The sequence below is a fragment of the Phocoena sinus genome, chromosome 10 (genome assembly GCF_008692025.1).
Source record: "Phocoena sinus isolate mPhoSin1 chromosome 10, mPhoSin1.pri, whole genome shotgun sequence".
NCBI lineage: Eukaryota > Metazoa > Chordata > Mammalia > Artiodactyla > Phocoenidae > Phocoena > Phocoena sinus.
Genome location: NC_045772.1, coordinates 102,458,826 through 102,478,265, shown reverse-complemented (window position 1 = coordinate 102,478,265; position 19,440 = coordinate 102,458,826). Strand labels below are relative to the sequence as shown.

At 53.6% G+C, this 19,440-nt stretch overlaps 1 protein-coding gene across 7 annotated transcripts in view; it reads left to right on the top strand.

The window, feature by feature from the left end:
* MICAL3 (microtubule associated monooxygenase, calponin and LIM domain containing 3) overlaps positions 1-19,440 on the top strand; it is a 193,820-nt gene that overhangs the window by 163,475 nt on the left and 10,905 nt on the right. For 6 of the 7 annotated variants that reach the window (XM_032644834.1, XM_032644833.1, XM_032644832.1 and 3 more), the window contains 4 exons: positions 297-391; positions 7,044-7,154; positions 8,444-8,537; positions 12,755-12,805. In XM_032644834.1, coding sequence (XP_032500725.1) covers positions 297-391; positions 7,044-7,154; positions 8,444-8,537; positions 12,755-12,805 — 351 coding nt within the window. The remainder of the gene's footprint in view (positions 1-296; positions 392-7,043; positions 7,155-8,443; positions 8,538-12,754; positions 12,806-19,440) is intronic. The other variant, XM_032644838.1, reaches the window with a different exon arrangement.

The following is a 19,440-nucleotide window of genomic DNA, read 5'->3' as shown; positions in this document are numbered from 1 at the left end:
CTGAAACCAGCGTGCAGCTGGGCGGGGGCCGTGGGGGGGCTGTGACTTCCCAGGGAGGGCCTGATGGTGAGTGGCTGGGCGCTGGCTCCAGACGGGGCCCCTTCGGTGCGTGTGGGCCCAGTCCCGCCCGGATGTGCGTCAGCATCCAGGCTCGAGGCTCCGGATGCGGGACAGACCCAAACCGGGGAGAACCACACCTCCGTTCCCCTGCCCTGGGCTGCCGTGGGTGTGGAAGTGGGGGAGAGTACCCCGTGTGGCCACTGGTCACTGTCCCTGCTCTGCCTCTACCCCCGCAGAGCTGCGGCCCCGACGCCAGCTGAGCTGCTCGGAGGACTCGGACATCTCCAGCGACGATGTCCTGGAGCGGACGTCCCAGAAGTCCAGGAGAGAGGTGGGTGGGCCGCGGCTGCGACTCCGTCCCCTGTTCAGCGCCTCACCCCAGCCGACGCACGGCTGAACCCCGCGCCTGGCCCGTGTCCAGGCCAAGACACGGCGGGAGCTCTCCTCTGGGCCCGAGCCGCCTGTGTCAGGGCCAGTCTGAGGGGGAGCGCGTCCCTCTGACCACAGCTGTCCCCGGGCCCCAGGCGCCCTCCTCATCCACGCCGACAGCGAGTCTGGGACCCCAGCCCTAGGATCCCACGAGCTCCCTGTCGCCGGGGGCCGTGTAGGGAACTCTGAAGTCAGGGCTGCGCCCAGGACGTGCTGACCTGGCACGACGTTATGTCCGGGTACGTGATAACGTCACCCCGGTTTCGCCCCGAGTACGCTATTGGAGCGCGGGAGCTGCGTGGGAAGCATCTTGTGCTGAGGACACATGAGCTCCGTCTGTGGGGGAAAGGGCTGTGTCGTCTGCAGGCGACTCAGGAGAAGAGGCACAGGTTGGCGAGGGTGTCGTCCGCCTCTCCATCTCCTGCAGGTCTGAGCATCTTCAGAGTAAGAACTGAGGGGCGTGGGACGCCCCCAGAGCATGGGGCTGCATCAGCCGGCGGGTGGGGAGCCTCCTGCAGACCCCCATGGGAGCCTCGGGTCCGCGCAGTGGGGCACGTGGTTCCTCGACCCTGCTTCAGGCGGCTGTGAAACAAACCTGAGTTTCGTTTCATTTAAAAAAGCAAAAAACTAACTAAAAATGACTTATTTTTATTTAAAATGTTTATATAGAAAAATTAATACAGATTTTAAAAAAATCACCTGTAGCCCTGTCAACAAGAGATAACTCATGTTTCCCACTTTGCCTCAGTTTGACTCAAATACAACCAAACCATGCGGCCTGGCCCACTGGCCCGGGAGCTGGCAGCCACGTTCCCGGGGCTGAACCCCCAGAAGTCGGTGAAGCACCAGCGCGTTTCTTTTTTTAAGTGAAGTGTAGTTGATTTACAGTGTTGTGTTAGTCTTAGGTGTGCAGGAAAGGGATCTAGTTATACATATACGTGTGTATATACATATATATACATATATTCTTTTTGAGATTCTTTTCCATTATAGGTTATTACAGAGTGTTGAGTAGAGTTCCCTGTGCTGTATAGTAGGCCCTTGTTTATTATTTATTTTATATATAGTAGTGTGTGTCTGTCAATCCCAGACTCCTAATTTATCCCTCCCCCACTTCCCATTTGGTAACAATTTTTTTCTATGTCTGTGAGTCTATTTCTGTTTTGTATATAAGCCCATTTGTGTCATTTTTTTAAGATTCCACATATAAGTGATATCATATGGTATTTGTCTTTCTCTGTCTGGCTTACTTCACTTAATGTGATAATCTCCAGGTCCATCCACGTTGTCACAAATGGCATTATTTCATTCCTTCTTATGGCTGAGTAATATTTCGCTGTATATATGTGCCATGTCTTCTTTATCCATTCCTCTGTCGAAGGACATTTAGGTTGCTTCCGTGTCTTGGCTATTGTAAATAGTGCTGCAATGAACATAGGGATGCACGTATCTTCGAAGTATGGTTTTCTCTGGATATATGCCCAGGAGTGGGATTGCTGGATGATGTGGTAGTTCTATTTTTAGTTTTTAAGGAACCTCCATACTGTTCTCCATAGCGGCTGCACCATTTACATTCCCACCAACAGTGTAGGAGGGTTCCCTTTTCTCCACATCATCTCCAGCATTTATTATTTGTAGGCTTTTTGATGATGGCCATTCTGACCAGTATGAGGTGATACCTCATTCTGGTTTGGATTTGCATTTCTCTCATAATTAGCGATGATGAACATCTTTTCATGTGCCTGTTGGCCATCTGTATGTCTTTGGAGAAATGTCTGTTGAGGTCTTCTGACCATTTTTTGATTGGGCTGTTTGTTTTTTTGATATCAAGCTGTATGAGCTATTTGTATATTTTGGAGATTAACTCCTTGTTGGTCTCATGGTTTGCAAATATTTTCTCCCAGTCCGTTGGTTGTCTTTTTGTTTTGTTTATGGTTTCCTTTGCTGTGCAGAAGCTTTTGAGTTTAATTAGATCCCATTTGTTTATTTTTGCTTTTATTTCCATTACTCTGGGAGATGGATCCAAAAAAAAATTGCTGTGATTTATGTCAAAGAATGTTCTGCCTATTTTTCCTCTGGGGGTTTTATAGTATCTGGTCTTACATTTAGGTCTTTAATCCATTTTTTTTGTTTTGTTTTTTAGTTTGTTTTTTTATATAGCAGGTTTTAACTAGTTATCTATTTTATGCATATTAGTGTACATATGTCAATCCCAATCTCCCAGTTCATCCCACCACCACCACTACCACCCCACCACCCCCTCCGCTCTCCTACCTTGCTGTCCGTACGTTTGTTCTCTACATCTGAGTCTCAGTTTCTGCCCTGCAAACCGGTTCATCTGTACCATTTTTCTAGGTTCCACAGGTATGTGTTGATATACGACATTTGTTTTTCTCTTTCTGACTTACTTCACTCTGTATGACAGTCTCTAGATGCATCCACATCTCTACAAGTGACCTAATTTCGTCCCTTTTTATGGCTGAGTAATATTCCATTGTATATACATGTACTACATCTTCTTTATCCATTCGTCTGTCGATGGACATTTAGGTTGCTTCCATGACCTGGCTATTATAAATAGTGCTGCAGTGAACATGGGGGTGAATGTGTCTTTTTGAATTATGGTTTTCTCAGGGTACATGCCCAGTAGTGGGATTGCTGGGTCATATGGTAGTTCTATGTTTAGTTTTTTAAGGAACCTCCATACTCTTCTCCATAGTGACTGTATCAATTTACATTCCCACCAACAGTGCAAGAGGGTTCCCTTTCCTCCACACCCTCTCCAGCATTTGTTGTTTGTAGATTTTCTGATGATGCCCATTCTAACTGGTGTGAGGTGATACCTCATTGTAGTTTTGATTTGCATTTCTCTAATAATTAATGATGTTGAGCAGCTTTTCATGTGCTTCTTGGCCATCTGTATGTTTTCTTTGGAGAAATGTCTATTTAGGTCTTCTGCCCATTTTTGGATTGGGTGGTTTGTTTTTTAAATATTGAGCTGCATGAGCTGTTTATATATTTTGGAGATTAATCCTTTGTCGGTTGATTCATTTGCAAATATTTTCTCCCATTCTGAGGGTTGTCTTTTTGTCTTGTTTGTAGTTTCCTTTGCTTTGCAAAAGCTTTTAAGTTTCACTAGGTCCCATTTGTTTATTTTTGTTTTTATTTTCATTACTCTAGGAGGTGGATCAGAAAAGATCTTGCTGAGATTTATGTCAAAGAGTGTTCTGCCTATGTTTTCCTCGAAGAGTTTTATAGTGTCCGGTCTTACATTTAGGTCTCTAATCCATTTTGAGTTTATTTTTGTGCATGGTGTTAGGAAGTGTTCTAATTTCATTCTTTTACATGTAGCTGTCCAGTTTTCCCAGCACCACTTATTGAAGAGGCTGTCTTTTCTCCATTGTATATCCTTGCCTCCTTTGTCATAGATAAGTTGACCATAGGTGTGTGGGTTTATCTCTGGGCTTTCTATACTGTTCCATTTATCTTTATTTCTGTTTTTGTGCCAGTACCATGCTGTCTTGATTACTGTAGCTTTGTAGTATAGTCTGAAGTCAGGGAGTCTGATTCCTCCAGCTCCGTTTTTTTCCCTCAAGACTGCTTTGGCTATTCGGGGTCTTTTGTGTCTCCATACAAATTTTAAGAGTTTTTGTTCTACTTCTGTAAAAAATGCCTTCTTTTTTTTTTTCGCGGTATGTGGGCCTCTCACTGTTGTGGCCTCTCCCGTTGCGGAGCACAGGCTCCAGATGCACAGGCTCAGCAGCCATGGCTCACGGGCCTAGCCGCTCCACGGCATGTGGGATCTTCCTGGACCGGGGCACGAACCCGTGTCCCCTGCATCGGCAGGTGGATTGTCAACCACTGCGCCACCAGGGAAGCCATGCCATATTTTAAATAAATTTATTTATTTTATTTATTTTTGGCTGTGTTGTGTCTTCGTTGCTGCTTGCACGCTTTCTCTAGCTGCGGCTAGTGGAGGCTACTCTTCATTGCGGTGCGTGGGTTTCTCATTGCAGTGGCTTCTCTTGTTGCGGAGCACGGGCTCTAGGCATGGGGGCTCAGTAGTTGTGGCTCGTGGGCTCTAGAGCGCAGACTCAGTAGTTGTGGCGCATGGGCTTAGTTGCTCTGTGGCATGTGGGATCTTCCCGGACCAGGGCTCAAACCTGTGTCTCCTGCATTGGCAGGCAGATTCTTAACCACTGCGCCACCAGGGAAGCCCTTGAGTTTATTTTTGTGTATGGTGTTAGAGAAGGTTCTAATTTCATTCTTTTACATGTAGCTGTCCAGTTTTCCCAGCATCACTTATTGAAGAGACTGTTTTTTCTCCATTGTATATCCTTGCCTCCTTTGTCATAGATTAGTTGACCACAGGTGCGTGGGTTTATTTCTGGGCTTTCTATCCTGTTCCATTGATCTATGTGTCTGTTTTTTGTGCCAGTACCATACTGTCTTGATTACTGTAGCTTTGTAGTATAGTCTGAAGTCAGGTAGCCTGATTCCTCCAGCTCCAGTCTTCTTTCTTAAGGTTGTTTGGGCTATTCAATCACCCCCTTTAATTTAATAGATAAGTGCTGGTCCTCAGGCTGTAGTTACTAGTTCCTTTGGATTTTTTCATGTGCCACATGGGGAAATTACCTGTCTCCTTTTTAACTGCCTTGTTCTGATAATGAAAACCTTCCTCACTCTGGCTTGAGGCAGGATGTGCACACATGGCCAGGTGTGGCCTCTGGGAGGCCCTGACGTGGGAGAAGTGGCTGCCCCTCTCACTCCCTTCCTGCCTTTGAGCTATTTAATGGGGCTGCCAAGCACCTCTGTTCTAGGCTCAGTGGGTGAGAAGAGGCCACACTGACTGCCTGCAGTATCCCTGATGGAAGTCTGTTATTCGTGCCATTTAGGTCCCTTTCTTGGTGTATAATCGGGAGATGGCCACCCCCTCCCAGGGCCGCTGGGGCCTGTTCAGGGACACCAGCAGGACAGAGAACTTGGGTGACAGGCAGTCTGCCCGGGTCTCCCACCACCTGCCCCCAGCCATCACCCCGCAGTGTTCGGCCAGAGAGAGGAATCTGAACTTGCACAGAGAAAGAGCTCCTGTGACCTTATGGTTACTTTTCACACAAGGGGACTGAGGACAGAGCACAGGAAGTTTGGGGCCTTCAATGAAGGAGGCACTGACTTCTCGGCAGAAGAGTGACCCCTGGCTTCACTCAGGCGGGTTCACTGAGGTGGCGCTGCTGGCGTCTCACTCCCAGCCTACACGCAGCCATCCTGGCTGACACGGGAAGAGCCGTCATGCGTTTCAGTTGTGCACGTTTGTTTTAAACTTGTAGCTGATTTTGCTCCATTTCTGGGTCCTATTTTAAATTTTTGATCATTGTTATTAGTGCCATTCTGCTTTGTTCTCCATCACGTCCCCTTAAAAGTCGGTTTATGTTCAGGACATGATGTGCATCGAAGGCCGTGTCCTGTCCCCGTGGGAAGGCCTTGCTGCAGCCCCGCCCGGCCCGGCAGCCGAACCCTCACTAACCGTGTCCGGGCACGCGTGGACGGCGGCAACGGACAAGAACGGGGAGGTCCCTTGCTTGTCGCAGGCTGGGGGGCCAGGTGGTGCTTTTGCTCCAGATGCCAGTGGGGACAGGGAGGCCCCTCTGGGCCTGGGCGCCACAGGAACGGGGAGTTTTTGAGCCCTTGTCTCCGTGACCTGCAGGGTACATGCTCGGGGAGTCCTGAGACGGTCCTTAAGTGGTGGCTCTCCACTAGCACTGGAACTCTTAGAATAACGATTATCAGGATAAACTCCTGAGTTAAATTCGGAAGCTCCCTTAAAGTCTGCACAGGCTCCTTTTTCGTTTTCTTGGAGGCAGTAAAGAAGGTGTCCCTCAGTGTCGCCCGCATTCACCCACTGTGCCCTCCGCGCCACGTTCGCAGGTGCAGCTGTGCTGTCTGGCTGGGAGCCCCCCTCCGTTGTTGACAGCCCCACAGCCCTGCCAGAGCACATCCTCGCTCCTCTTGGTGTGCAGACCCCTGATCTGTCCAGGTTCACTGGCACCCTTCTTCCAGCTGCATTAGTTGGTTTGGGTTCGCTCAGACTTAAAATAGAAGCACCCTGTTGCCTTCAGGCGCGGCTTCTTCAAAGAACCTTGCCAGTAGTGCTCATCTGAAAAAGGTGGCTTTTGATACCAAACCAAAAAGTAGAAGGATCCTGGGTTTTCTTTTTCCTTTCCCTGTGTGCCCCCTACAAGCAAGAGGCTTGGGGGAAACATTTGATCAACATGTTTATCCCCACTGTCTTAAAGAAGAGCAGATGTCCTTACATGGGAAACCGGTGATCTCAGCAGTAAAGGCGCCCCACCCTCCTGTCCTAACTGCCCAGCAGTCATTGTGCAGCCAGCCTCCTGTCCCTGCCCCATGGGAGCGTCTCCCATGGATCTCCACGTGCCCCCTGGCCCGTGGAGCTCCTGCCAGGCTGAGGGTCTGGGCGTCTGCGCACACCTCGCCCCCGCCTGCCCTGCGGCCTCCATGACCCTCACTGAATAAACCCCTATCGTCCCCTGCAGCCGAGGACTTACACGGAGGAGGAGCTGAACACCAAGCTGACCCGGCGTGTGCAGAAAGCAGCCCGGAGGCAGGCCAAGCAGGAGGAGCTGAAGCGGCTGCACCGTGCCCAGGTGAGCCGCTGGGAGTCCGCACCCACAGGAGGGCGGGAGAGGAGGCGAGCAGGGCCGCCACTCGTGCAACTGCAGAAGCCTCGCGGGGGGCGCTGGCTGGGGGAAAGGGAGGGGCCCGGCTTTGAGTCTCCTAGATCCCTAGCTCTGGAAGAGCCACTGTAAAGCCAGCTCCTGCGTTTGTCAGAGCTGTTAGCAAGAGGCAGCTGTGACTGGCTGGCCTCCGACACGCCTGGGATTTAGAGGTTGGAGCTGTCCTCAGGATCCCAGGCCTTTCAGGTTTTTTTTTTTTTTTTTTTTTTTTTTCCGGTATGTGGGCCTCTCACTGTTGTCGCCTCTCCCGTTGCGGAGCACAGGCTTCCGACGCACAGGCTCAGCGGCCATGGCTCACGGGCCCAGCCGCTCCGCGGCATGTGGGATCTCCCCGGACCGGGGCACAAACCCGTGTCCCCCGCGTCGGCAGGCGGACTCTCAACCACTGCGCCACCAGAAAAGCCCCCAGATTTTTTTTTTTTTTAACAAAAAATAATTTTTTAACGCAAAGTATTAAATGATACCTAAATACAATGTGGTTTTTTAATGAAATCGTATGTATATAGCTGTGTTCATAAAGATTAGGACAATAATCAAAAGCTCTACAACAGCAAGAAACATGAACAGCAAGTCCATTCCCAGCGAAGAGATTCCTCTGGTTTTCCAAAACCAGCCTTCTCGTCCTCTCCCCGGACGTTACTCTGGATCTGCGTTCCCTGCGTGACCAGATCCCTGGATTTTATTTCATTTTCTGTGTGAAGATATGTCCCTGCCGCTGCTTCGGGGTGGGAGGTCGTCCCGGGTGTCAGTCATCCCCGAGAAGCCTCACTCCGTGCAGAGTGGAGCCATGTTTCCTCACTGAGGTGGAGTTGGTTCACGATGTTGTGCTAATCTCTGCTGTACAGCGAAGTGATTCAGTTATCTACGTGTATACATTCCTTTTATACTCTTTTCCGTGATGGTGTATCCCAGGAGATTGGCTGTGATTCTCTGTGCTGTACACCAGGACCTTGGTGTTCATCCATCCTACGTCTAATAGTTTACAGCCACTAACCCCAAACTCCCAGTCCCTCACCCCAACCCCTGACCCCAGCAAGCGCGAGTCTGCGCTGGGCAGTTTTAATCTTGTCTAAGCAGGATCTGTTTGAGACTCTCAAGAGCCCCGCTGGGGTGTTTGCACCCTCGTGTGCTCATGCCACGCTCTGGGCACCCGCCCGCTTCGCCCTTCTCCCTCCTTCACGCTGTCGTGTCGCCCGCAGATCATCCAGCGGCAGCTGGAGCAGGTGGAGGAGAAGCAGCGCCAGCTGGAGGAGAGGGGTGTCGCTGTGGAGAAGGCGCTGCGTGGGGAAGCAGGTACCGGCTGGGTTCCTGGCGGACAGGGGATCCCTGAGGAATGCCCACCCAGCCCCGCGGGAGGCTAGTTCCTGTCCTGCCCCTGGGAGTCAGCTAGTCTCCAGCAGGATTCTCTCTCTGGTCCCCTCGTCACTGAGAGCCGGGGCTTCTGTTAAGCAAAGGAGGAGAAAGGCCCGTGCATCGCAGGGCTGGCCGTCCCCTCGGCCCACCATCTGCTGCTGATGCCCTGGGCCTCCTCTCTCCTCCCTCCTCCCCATATTTTCCTTGAGAAGACAGTGACTGGAACGGGGCAGGCTGTGCACAAGGAACCATCACAGAACTGCTCGTGCAGGCCACCCCCGCCCCCCCGCCCCAACGGGTGGAGCTGGTGCCCCGGGTGGACCAGGCTCTGTCCTGGAGGCTGGGCACTCAGGGTAGAGCCCAAGCAGAGCAGACCCTGGGAAGTGGCTGTGAGGGCCATGTGCTGGTAACTGCCCTTCCTGGGGCAGGGCCATGGGGGCAGTGCAGTCACACCACTGTCCCCAGAGCCTGTGGGTGGGCCCAGCACAGTGGGGCTTGGAGAGCAAAGAGGCGCCGAGGGCCCAGGAGGCCCTCTTGGTTCAGGACCTCGAAACCACTGGATCAGCCCCAGCTGGTAGCCCCAACCCAGGCACAAGTGATTCCTCCCTGCCTTCCCAAGTCCCCGAATCTGGAGCCTCCATCCCTTTGTAGAGAGCACGGGCCTCCAGGGTCAGCACTAGAGTCGTGGGACCAGGGATGAGGACAGGTGGTGACGTGGTTTTCCTTGGGAGCGGGGGCGGGTCCTCTGGGCTTTGGGCTGAGGGTAAACTGAAGGCGAATCAGGAAGAGGCAGCCACGAATGCGGCCTGTCGCTGCCTCTGATCTTGCTGGAAGACTGACCAGTGGTTGGCCTCCGAGTGAGCGGCTGGTGTCGGGATGCGTTCGTGGGGCTCTGGAGGACTGGGGTCAGGCACAGAGAAGGTGTCTCCCGTCCTGACCCTTCACGGCCACGGAATGCAGCTAGCAGTGGACTCAGGGTGACCTTCAGGTGAAGACAGGACACGAGGCAGGAAGATGAGGCTGTGATGTCTTGTGCCTGATGCTGGACTCACTGTGCCACCAGATGAAATGTGAGAACTTGACTCCGGAGGCGAGCCAGCCCCTGTGCCCGGGAGCGGGGACTCAGGTTCACCCAGCAGGGCCCCCGCCCTGCGTGCCCTGACCCGGCCTCCTCTGTCAAACGTGACCACCTGGATGGAGCAGCCCTGCAAGCAGTGGGAACGGGGACCCGCGGGCCCTGCCATCTCTGGTCTCTCTGGTTGCAGAAGATGCCAGGAGGAGCCTGGACCCTCAGATTCCTCCTGCCGAGGTGGAGAGGGGCCACAGTTTGCATAAGTGCCCCTGTGCCCCACAGGGCTCTGAGGTTCAGATGCACAGCCAGCGCTGATGGTTCCGCCTGGCATTCAGATGTCTGTCAGCTGCCCTGCGGTTTGTCCACAGCAGCTCCTCGGCATTTCCACAGCAAGCTGCATTCCTCAGTCTGCTGCCTGCCAAGGGGCCAGAGAAAAGGGACCACTGAAGATTGACCTGGGATTTTGCTGAAATTCCGCTTACTAGTTGTTTACATAATTACCTTTTTGTAAACACATACAACCAGAATTTCGTCTAAGTCAGTGGTTTTCAAACTTTTTTAAAAAGCAGCAGAACGCTTTTTTACAAGACAAATTATGAGTTCAAGTTTAACGCAAAAAAAAAATTACTCTTAAATGTTAATAAACACAATTTGAAAATGCAGGTTGTGGAGAGCTGCAGGGTTAATACCCTCCATGTCCAGTCCAGCCCTGGACGTAGGGTGGGCACCTGATGCGCAGAGGTGGGGGCAGGTCGTATACAGCCATGGGAATCTCAGGACATGCACAGTGAGAACGGTCTGGGTGTCTGCAGCTTCAAGTCAGAGTTGCTCTCTCAGTGGAATCACTACAGATCCAACTGCAGTTCAGATTCTTTATGAAGAAGAGATCAGATAAATACTCCCAAACATACAGTGAACCCAGAACCAGGTGTGCTATGTGTTGTGGCACCTGGAGGACCACCCTGGTACCTGGAGGATCATCCTGGCACCTGGAGGATCACCCTGGCACCTGGAGGACCCCCCTGCACCTGGAGGACCACCTTGGCACCTGGAGGACCACCTTGGCACCTGGAGGACCACCCTGCACCTGGAGGACCACCCTGGCAGGACACTCCGAGAGTGAGACCCTGCTAGCAGGCCAGGATTGAAGTTGATGAATGAAGTGTCATTTTCCCACGCATCACAGGCAGGGCAGACACTCGCACACAGAGGGCAGAAGAAGCCTGGTCCTGGGGCCTCACAGAAGCGAGTTTACCTGCAGCACAGATTAACATGTTGATGGGCTTCAGTGGGTTACACATTGGCGGATCAAAGATTCGAACATGGTGTGTCCTGTTTAAGTTTTTTTTTTTTTAATTTTTTACTTTTGGCTGTGTTGGGTCTTTGTTGCTGCACGCAGGCTTTCTGTAGTTGCGGCGAGTGGGGGCTACTCTTCGTTGCGGTGCGCGGGCTTCTCATTGTTGTGGTCTCTCTTGCGGAGCACGGGCTCTAGGCGCACAGGCTTCAGTAGTTGTGGCTCATGGGCTCTAGATCGCAGGCTCAGTAGTTGTGGCGCACGGGCTTAGTTGCTCCGCGACATGTGGGATCTTCCCGGGCCAGGGATGGAACCTGTGTCCCCTGCATTGGCAGGAGGATTCTTAACCACTGCACCACCGGGGAAGCCATGTTTAAGTTTTTTGATGAGTTAAAAGTAGTGGGGAATCGGGTATTTGGGAGACCCCAGAACAGCACTTGAAGAGCCGGAAGCTTCCAGAGAGCAGGTTGAAACCACAATTCTGGTCCAGAGTCTGCTAAGCTTCCCGGAACTTCTGTCCAAATACATGTCTCCTGTTTCAAAGACGGGCTGCGGTACCTCCGTTGGGAGATTCCCACAATGCATTTGGAAACACTCGACACAGGAACCCAGTACTTCGCTTTTCTTCTTTTAAGCACATCACTTCCTAGGCTCCCTCTTGGCAGAAGCCCCTGGGGCTCTGCTCCCACCTGACAGAGGTCGTCTTTGAGGCTCAGCGGTGCCTTCTCTTGGGCTTCTGTGTCCCATGCCTCCTGCTCGTCTGCTTGCCCGCGGCCGAGCCTTTGAGAAGGCCACTCGGGCTGAGTAGTGCTGGTCAGCTCCTTCCCTGAACTGGCCATTCGGTCTCACCCGATGGGCTCTCTGAGGGGTCAGACTGGTGGCCTAGCTGCCTTCCAGAGAAGGCTCGCGTAGTTCTGAGTCTCACGTATATCCGCACGGCAAGTTTAGCTTCAGAGCCTTGGATAAGACGGAGACTCGTGAGGTTTCTGGTCTGGGGCAGCTGGGAAGCCCTCTTTGTCTCTGGAACCCACTGGATCAGCCTCAGTCTGCTTTCCGGTGTGTGTGTTTTGGAAGGAGCCCTCGTGTGGAACCAGAGGCTGCCAGGACCAGCTGTGAGTTGTGGAGGAAAGGGTAGCGAACCGCAGCCAACTCCACTCTGCGTGCATTACGGTCCTGGGGGCCGCCCTCGCTCACAGCGCCTGTGTTGGGGTCCTGGAATACGATGAACAAGAATACGTTGCCGCCCGTTGCCTGCTCTTGGGGGCCTGAACGCAGAAGATACAGGGCCTCCTTCATCTCAGACCGTCCAGCAGAAGTGCTTCTGCTTCTGGTGGGGTCGGTGTGGACAGGGCAAGCTGAGGGCTGGTTCCTGACACAGCTTTTTTAGGGTGTTCCCGTTTCGCCTTCAGCCCCTCAGCCTGGGGCTTCTCATATTCAGCAATTAGGTTCGTAGCCTTTGACCTGCCCTTGAGTTTTTTAAAATCTTAGATGAGGTTGAGTCCCAGCAGGCTTCCCAACCAAGCCCAGGCTTCTGTCCTGGCCGATCACTTTCTGTCAGTGCAGTCACCTGTGGTTTTCTGTGATCGCCCCTCGCACCCAGAGGTCTGTGGCTACAGTGTGCACATGGGGGAGGGGGCACCTGGGGGGACACATGCTTTCCAGCTGCCACCTGTCCCCCTCCTGCTGCGTCTCTGGGTGTTTCTTATGCTTCACGCCGTTCATTGCTCGAGGCTCGGGGGGACCGGAGGGTTATCTGATGCAGTAACTCTCTTCACCGATTCCTTGTTGTAGACTATTGGGGAGAGTCTTATTACACTGACCTCATCGACTTGCGTCTGGGTGGTATGTATGCAGCCCTGTTGCTGAACTAACCCTGCTGATGCCCCCCTCCCCCGCACCTGCTCACAAACAGCAAGAAGTCATCCCGATAACCAGCAGATGGCAAAAGCACAGGCCCTTTTCCAGCTCAAAGGGAGCAATGCCCGACCCTCCCCCTGCCCGTATGTGCTCCAGGGGGAGACCTGAGATAGCTTTTGCTGCCCGGGGTTATTTTAATGTTTTATAAATAAAAGTTCACCTACCCCAGCCTGTCAACCTCAAATCTTCACTCTGGTCCCACTAATATCGTTGGGTTGTTTGACGGTAGGAACACACGCGACACATTCAACACGCACGCATACACACACACTCTACCATGACCTCCCCTCGAAGCACATCCCTCCCACTCCCCCCAGGAAGCTCACTGCCAACCACACTGGGGAACCAAACACACAGAGAGATCGGCCTCCACTGTCTCCGTCAGGTCGTGCTCGGGCGCCCCCTGAGAGGTCCAGGTGCCTGGGAGTGGTGTCACGGTGATTTCTGCCCAGATTCACCAGACTTGAGGCTGTGTTGACCGATGCCTCTGAGAATGTACCCCCCTCCTTGCTCTGTCCAGGGACCTACTTTGCAGCTCTTTTCAACCAAGACAGGAAAAGTCCCAGGCAGTGGTCCTCCATGTATGGTCCCTGGAGTGGCAGCATTGGCACCACCCCTTGGGGGCCTGTTAGAAGTGCAGGTTCTCAGGCCCCACCCCAGACCTTCTGAGTCAGGAACCCTGGAGGTGAGGCCTGGTTACCTGCATTAACAAACCTTCCAGGCCGTTCTCATGCCTTCTAAAGTGGAACCGCCATCTCAAAGGAACTCAGTGTGTTTGTTGTCTTGCATACAAAGCTCACCATTTGTGTCGGATCAGAGAAACAGCCAAGGCCTGAGTCTCACCTCTAGACCTTGGGCACCTTTCCTCCTGGAAGGCTGCCCTCGTATCAGGAGCCGAGGCTCCCGGGGCCCAGCGCCTTCTTGGAGTCCTGAGTCCTGGGTCAGGCTGTCTCACCTCTTCATCTCCCCATGCAGGCTCCATGCCTGAAAGTGCTCTTGAGACAGACAAGGGGACAAAGGTCACTGTCTCTCGTATTTTACTGTAATCCCATCCTTTTGAGTCACTTCTTGGCCCATTCATTTAAAAACCAAAGCATGATTCTGATTGCGACTCAAGACAGAGCCCTGGCCTTAGAGAGGCTCCACCAGTAAGGAGGCTCCCAGCCTCCCAGCCTCCTTGGGGGTGGGCTGTCGCTGGCCTCTGCTCTGCTTTCTCACCCCATGTCCACGGGTTCGCCCCTCTGCATGGCCCTCCAGGGCCCCGAGCTTCTGGTGTCAGGTGCTGCCACCTCGTGGCCGTTGCTGCTGTAGAAGGGCTGATGCTTACACCCCGACTAACAGACCCCACCCCTGACTAACGTCCTGGGCTCCCTTTCCGCCGCTTCCCGACACCCCTGGGCAACGTTTATGTCGATTCCAAACGAATGTGACAAGTGTTTTTTTGTTTAATTCAGAATCTACTGGGAAGAACTATCGAACCCGTTTCTTTAAAATTGCGTTTGCCCTTCCCTCCCAGCTCGAGTACTGTTGCCACACTGATTACCTCGTGTGGCTAGTTTTGTTTTCTTTGCTCCTGTTGGCTTGAGGGATAAGATGTTGGCTGTTTCCATTTCTGTGTCCCTGGACTTCAGCTTCTAGCCTTCTGGGTTTAGAATTCCCACAAATTCCAGGGGAAAATGAAATAAATAGAAAAAGGAACTCAGTGTATCTCTGAATTGTGAACACCTGCACTAAACACCTTATGACCCCTGCTGCCTGATTCACTTCCTGCTCTGTCAGTTCTCTGTGATTTCTGGGTAAAGTCCAGCCTCGGCGGGCTCTGCTCAGCACACAGAGGCTGCTGCCCTCCCGCAGGGTCTGGGAGGAGAACAGATGCCAGAATCAGCCCCCTTTTCAGTTCCTGATGCTGTTACCTTCTTAGAGTGCTTGGTAATCTCATTATTTGGGGAAATTTTACCCTTTTGAAATTTGGAGCCCGAAGTGTAGAATCTGATTGCTTCTCTACTGTTGTATCCCCAAAGAGCCACAGGGAAACCCAGCACCAACCTTACTTCCTGCGTGGGTAAGAGGAGGCCAGCCTCCAGATCCCTGCCCGGCCTCTGCCCACCACACAGACGTGCTTCCGTGGGGTCTTACAGTGGCTCTCAGCTAACCTTTAAAGTCACCAAATCTGTAAAAGCCTCTTTCTGAGCCACAGAGTATAAAGATCCCCTTTTCACAAAGCTGAATCTTGTGATTTCAAAGGACAGAGGCAGCGTCCTCCCTGCCCAGCCATCAGTCTTGCTGCACTAGACCAAGGTAGGCGACTGGACATCTTCAGATAAAAACATCTCTTCTGCAGAACTTTAAATTAGAAATATATACACCTGGGGACTTCCCTGGCAGTCCATTGTTTAAGACTCTGTGCTTCCAATGCAGGGGGCGTGGGTTTGATCCCTGGTCGGGGAGCTAAGATCCCCCGTGCAGCACGGTGTGACCAAAAAAAAAAAATTAATTGAAATACATACACCTGATTTCTAGTTTTCAAAGACCTCACCTCGTGATTTGTATGTCTCAAGGGGACATTGAAAGAACATGAGTGGTTTAGAAACGTAGTGGAAAGGACTGGGGAGGGGCTTTCATTGTTGCTGTGAGTTGTGGCGGGAAGGCAGGGAAGCACGTCCCGCCTGCCCACTCCCCCTTCCGAGCCCGCCTGTGCTGTTTGCCCCACTGAGTTGATGCTAGCAGATTTTGGGCTGGTCTGTTCGGTTTGAGCATTAGCCTGGCTCTGGTTTTGCTTTAGGAACTTTAAATCCTTGAGATTCCCCAGCATTCCCGTGTGTGTGCGTGTCCCAGCCTGTGTGTATACATGTGTGTGTGTATGTGTGTGCGTGTGTGTGCGTGTTGGATCTCAGTTTTCACATGCATTTTTTTTCCCTTCGTTTTTCCCCAGTCTAGAGGTTTGTTCCATACTGAGTTTTCTTAACAAGGTATCTCCCCAGCTGTCTGTCTGTCGGCCGGGTCTGCCGGGCAGAGCCTTCCACCCTGTCAGATGCTGCATGCCGCCCTACGGCTTGCAAACCAGCCACTCTGTCTCCAGCTACCCTGACGTTCCCTGTAGTAGGGTGATTGGGTGGGAGGGAGGATGCAGTGCTGCAGGCAAAGCCTTTACGAGGAAGCAGGGGAGATGGAAATATATAGAAAGAACAAGTGGAGGGGGGTTGCCGCAGGACTGGTCGTGGGTGCCCACTGTTCCACAGCCTGCAGGGTCCTGGACCGGCCCCGGGCCACCAGAGAGGCAAGGCAGTCGCTGGAGAGCACCTGACTTAGGGAGACGAAACCTGGCTTCAGGCCCGCTTCACCGTGTTCCCAGCCCAGCCACTCGCCTTCTCTGGGCTTCTCTGTTAGGCGGGGCGCAGGCGGCTTGGTGGCCCTTCCAGGTCTGGCACCCGAGTGGGCTCTGTGTGTGACCCCTGTCCTCCAAGCTGCGTCCTTTTGTTGGGTTTGCCTGGAGCCTCTGTCGGTCCTCTAGGAAGGGCCCTCTGTGCTGGGAACGGGAGAGCGAGGGTGGGTCCTAGTCGGGCTGCACACCTCAGACCCTCTGAGCCTCCGGCCCCTCCTTTGACGGCAGAGCTGCCGTGCCTGTCTGGCTGGGCAGCCCCCGGGGCCAGTGCAGGGGCCAGAGGAGGCCACACAGGTGCCCGTGGTTTGAATTCTGACGCACTGCCACGTTCACGTCACGCGTCCCTCTGGAATCCATGAGATGTGCCTGGCTGCACGATGATAATCTGCAGCTTTTCAAGTTCAGTGACACGCGTTGCTTGACCCGAAGTTGGGGAGGGTGGGTGCTGACGGCCACCCTGCAAGGCCGCACCTGGCACGCGGGCTCTGGGTGCTCTGGGTGGCAGCTGGGGTCAGAGTGAGTGATGCACATGGACAGGACCCCATCTCCTCGACGTTATACAGAAACTAATGTCAACGACTTCTATTTGCCCTGAGTGTGACGACCTCTCTGCCCTTACAGCTGGTGAACCAAACCTGTGTCTCTCATGTCTCCAAATGAGGCAAGAGACTAGCTCCAAACCAGCGTCTCTGTGTCTCCCTTGCATGCTCGTTTCAGGTTCAGGTCTGGGGTGGAACTCCCCTTGTTTGGCTGATTTTTTCCTTCAGTTTCTTCTTTATAAAACAGTATTTATTGGGTGTTTTTTCTGATTATAAAGTATACATTATGGAAATATCAGAGCGTGCAGGAAGGCTAAGGAGGAGAGTCACAACCCGCCCTTCATGGCCTCTGGCCATTCCACATGTGCTTTCCTAATTTCTGTCTTGAGTCCTGTTCTGCGATCTCATGCCGTGTTCTGTGCTGGAAGGGCGTCTGAGGACGTGGGCTGCATACAAGGGCTGAATGCTGCGTTTTGTGATGTCTAGAAGGGGAAGCACATTCTTACCTATGCTGCCGGCGCGTGCCTCTTTGTTTCGGATGCGTGTGGCTGTGTGTCGTGTCCCTGTCCCTTGCTAACAAGCAGGGATGCTGTTCCACTTTCACTGCAGCCTGTTTGCATTTAACATCTATCCCAGGAAGCGTCAGAGGTGGGGACCCTCTAGTTTGTGGGCATATCCAGGTGTCCTGAGCACCAGCCTTTAGACAGAGAAGGTTGGATGTAGATGAGTTATAAGTTGGGGGTGTTTGTAAGAAAGGAGGGCTCGCGCCTGCCCCAGTGAACAGCTGGTCACGCCACTCGGAACTCTGGACGTAATTGCTGCACACGTACCACACACACACACACACACACACACACACACAGCCTCTGCACACCTACCACACACACAGCCTCTGCACACCCACCTCACACACAGCCTCTGCACACCCACCACACGTACACAGCCTCTGCACACCCACCCCACACAGCCTCTGACACCCACCACACACACACAGCCTCTGACACCCACCACACACACAGCCTCTGCACACCCACCCACACACAACCTCTGCACACCCACCACACATACACAGCCTCTGCACACCCACCTCACACACAGCCTCTGCACACCCACCACACATACAGCCTCTGCACACCCACCCCACACAGCCTCTGCACACCCACCACACACAACCTCTGCACACCCACCACACACACACAGCCTCTGCACACCCACCTCACACACAGCCTCTGCACACCCACCACACGTACACAGCCTCTGCACACCCACCCCACACAGCCTCTGACACCCACCACACACACACAGCCTCTGCACACCCACCACACACAGCCTCTGCACACAGCCTCTGCACACCCACCACACGTACACAGCCTCTGCACACCCACCCCACACAGCCTCTGACACCCACCACACACACACAGCCTCTGCACACCCACCACACACAGCCTCTGCACACAGCCTCTGCACACCCACCACACACACACAGCCTCTGCACACCCACCTCACATAGCCTCTGACATCCACCACACACACACAGCCTCTGCACACACACCACACACACAGCCTCTGCACACCCACCACAGCCTCTGCACACCCACCCCACACACAGCCTCTGCACACCCACCTCACACACACAGCCTCTGCACACCCACCCCCCTACAGTCTCTGCACACCCACCACAGCCTCTGCACACCCACCCCCCACACACAGCCTCTGCACACCCACCACAGCCTCGGCACACCCACCCCCCACACACAGCCTCTGCACACCCACCTCCCACACACAGCCTCTGCACACACACAGCCTCTGACACCCACCACACACACACAGCCTCTGCACACCCACCACACACACAGCCTCTGCACACAGCCTCTGCACACCCACCTCACACACAGCCTCTGCACACCCACCTCACACAGCCTCTGACATCCACCACACACACACAGCCTCTGCACACACACCACACACACACAGCCTCTGCACACCCACCTCACACAGCCTCTGCACACCCACCCCACACAGCCTCTGCACACATACCACACACACAGCCTCTGCACACCCACCACAGCCTCTGCACACCCACCCCCATACAGCCTCTGCACACCCACCTCACACACAGCCTCTGCACACATACCACACACACAGCCTCTGCACACCCACCACAGCCTCTGCACACCCACCCCCCATACAGCCTCTGCACACCCACCACACACACAGCCTCTGCACACCCACCCCCCACACACAGCCTCTGCACACCCACCACAGCCTCTGCACACCCACCCCCACACACAGCCTCTGCACACCCACCTCACACACACAGCCTCTGCACACCCACCACACACACAGCCTCTGCACACCCACCCCCACACACAGCCTCTGCACACCCACCCCCACACACAGCCTCTGCACACCCACCACACACACAGCCTCTGCACACCCACCCCCCACACACAGCCTCTGCATACCCACCTCACACACACAGCCTCTGCACACCCACCTCACACACAGCCTCTGCACACCCACCTCACACAGCCTCTGACATCCACCACACACACACAGCCTCTGCACACACACCACACACACACAGCCTCTGCACACCCACCTCACACAGCCTCTGCACACCCACCCCACACAGCCTC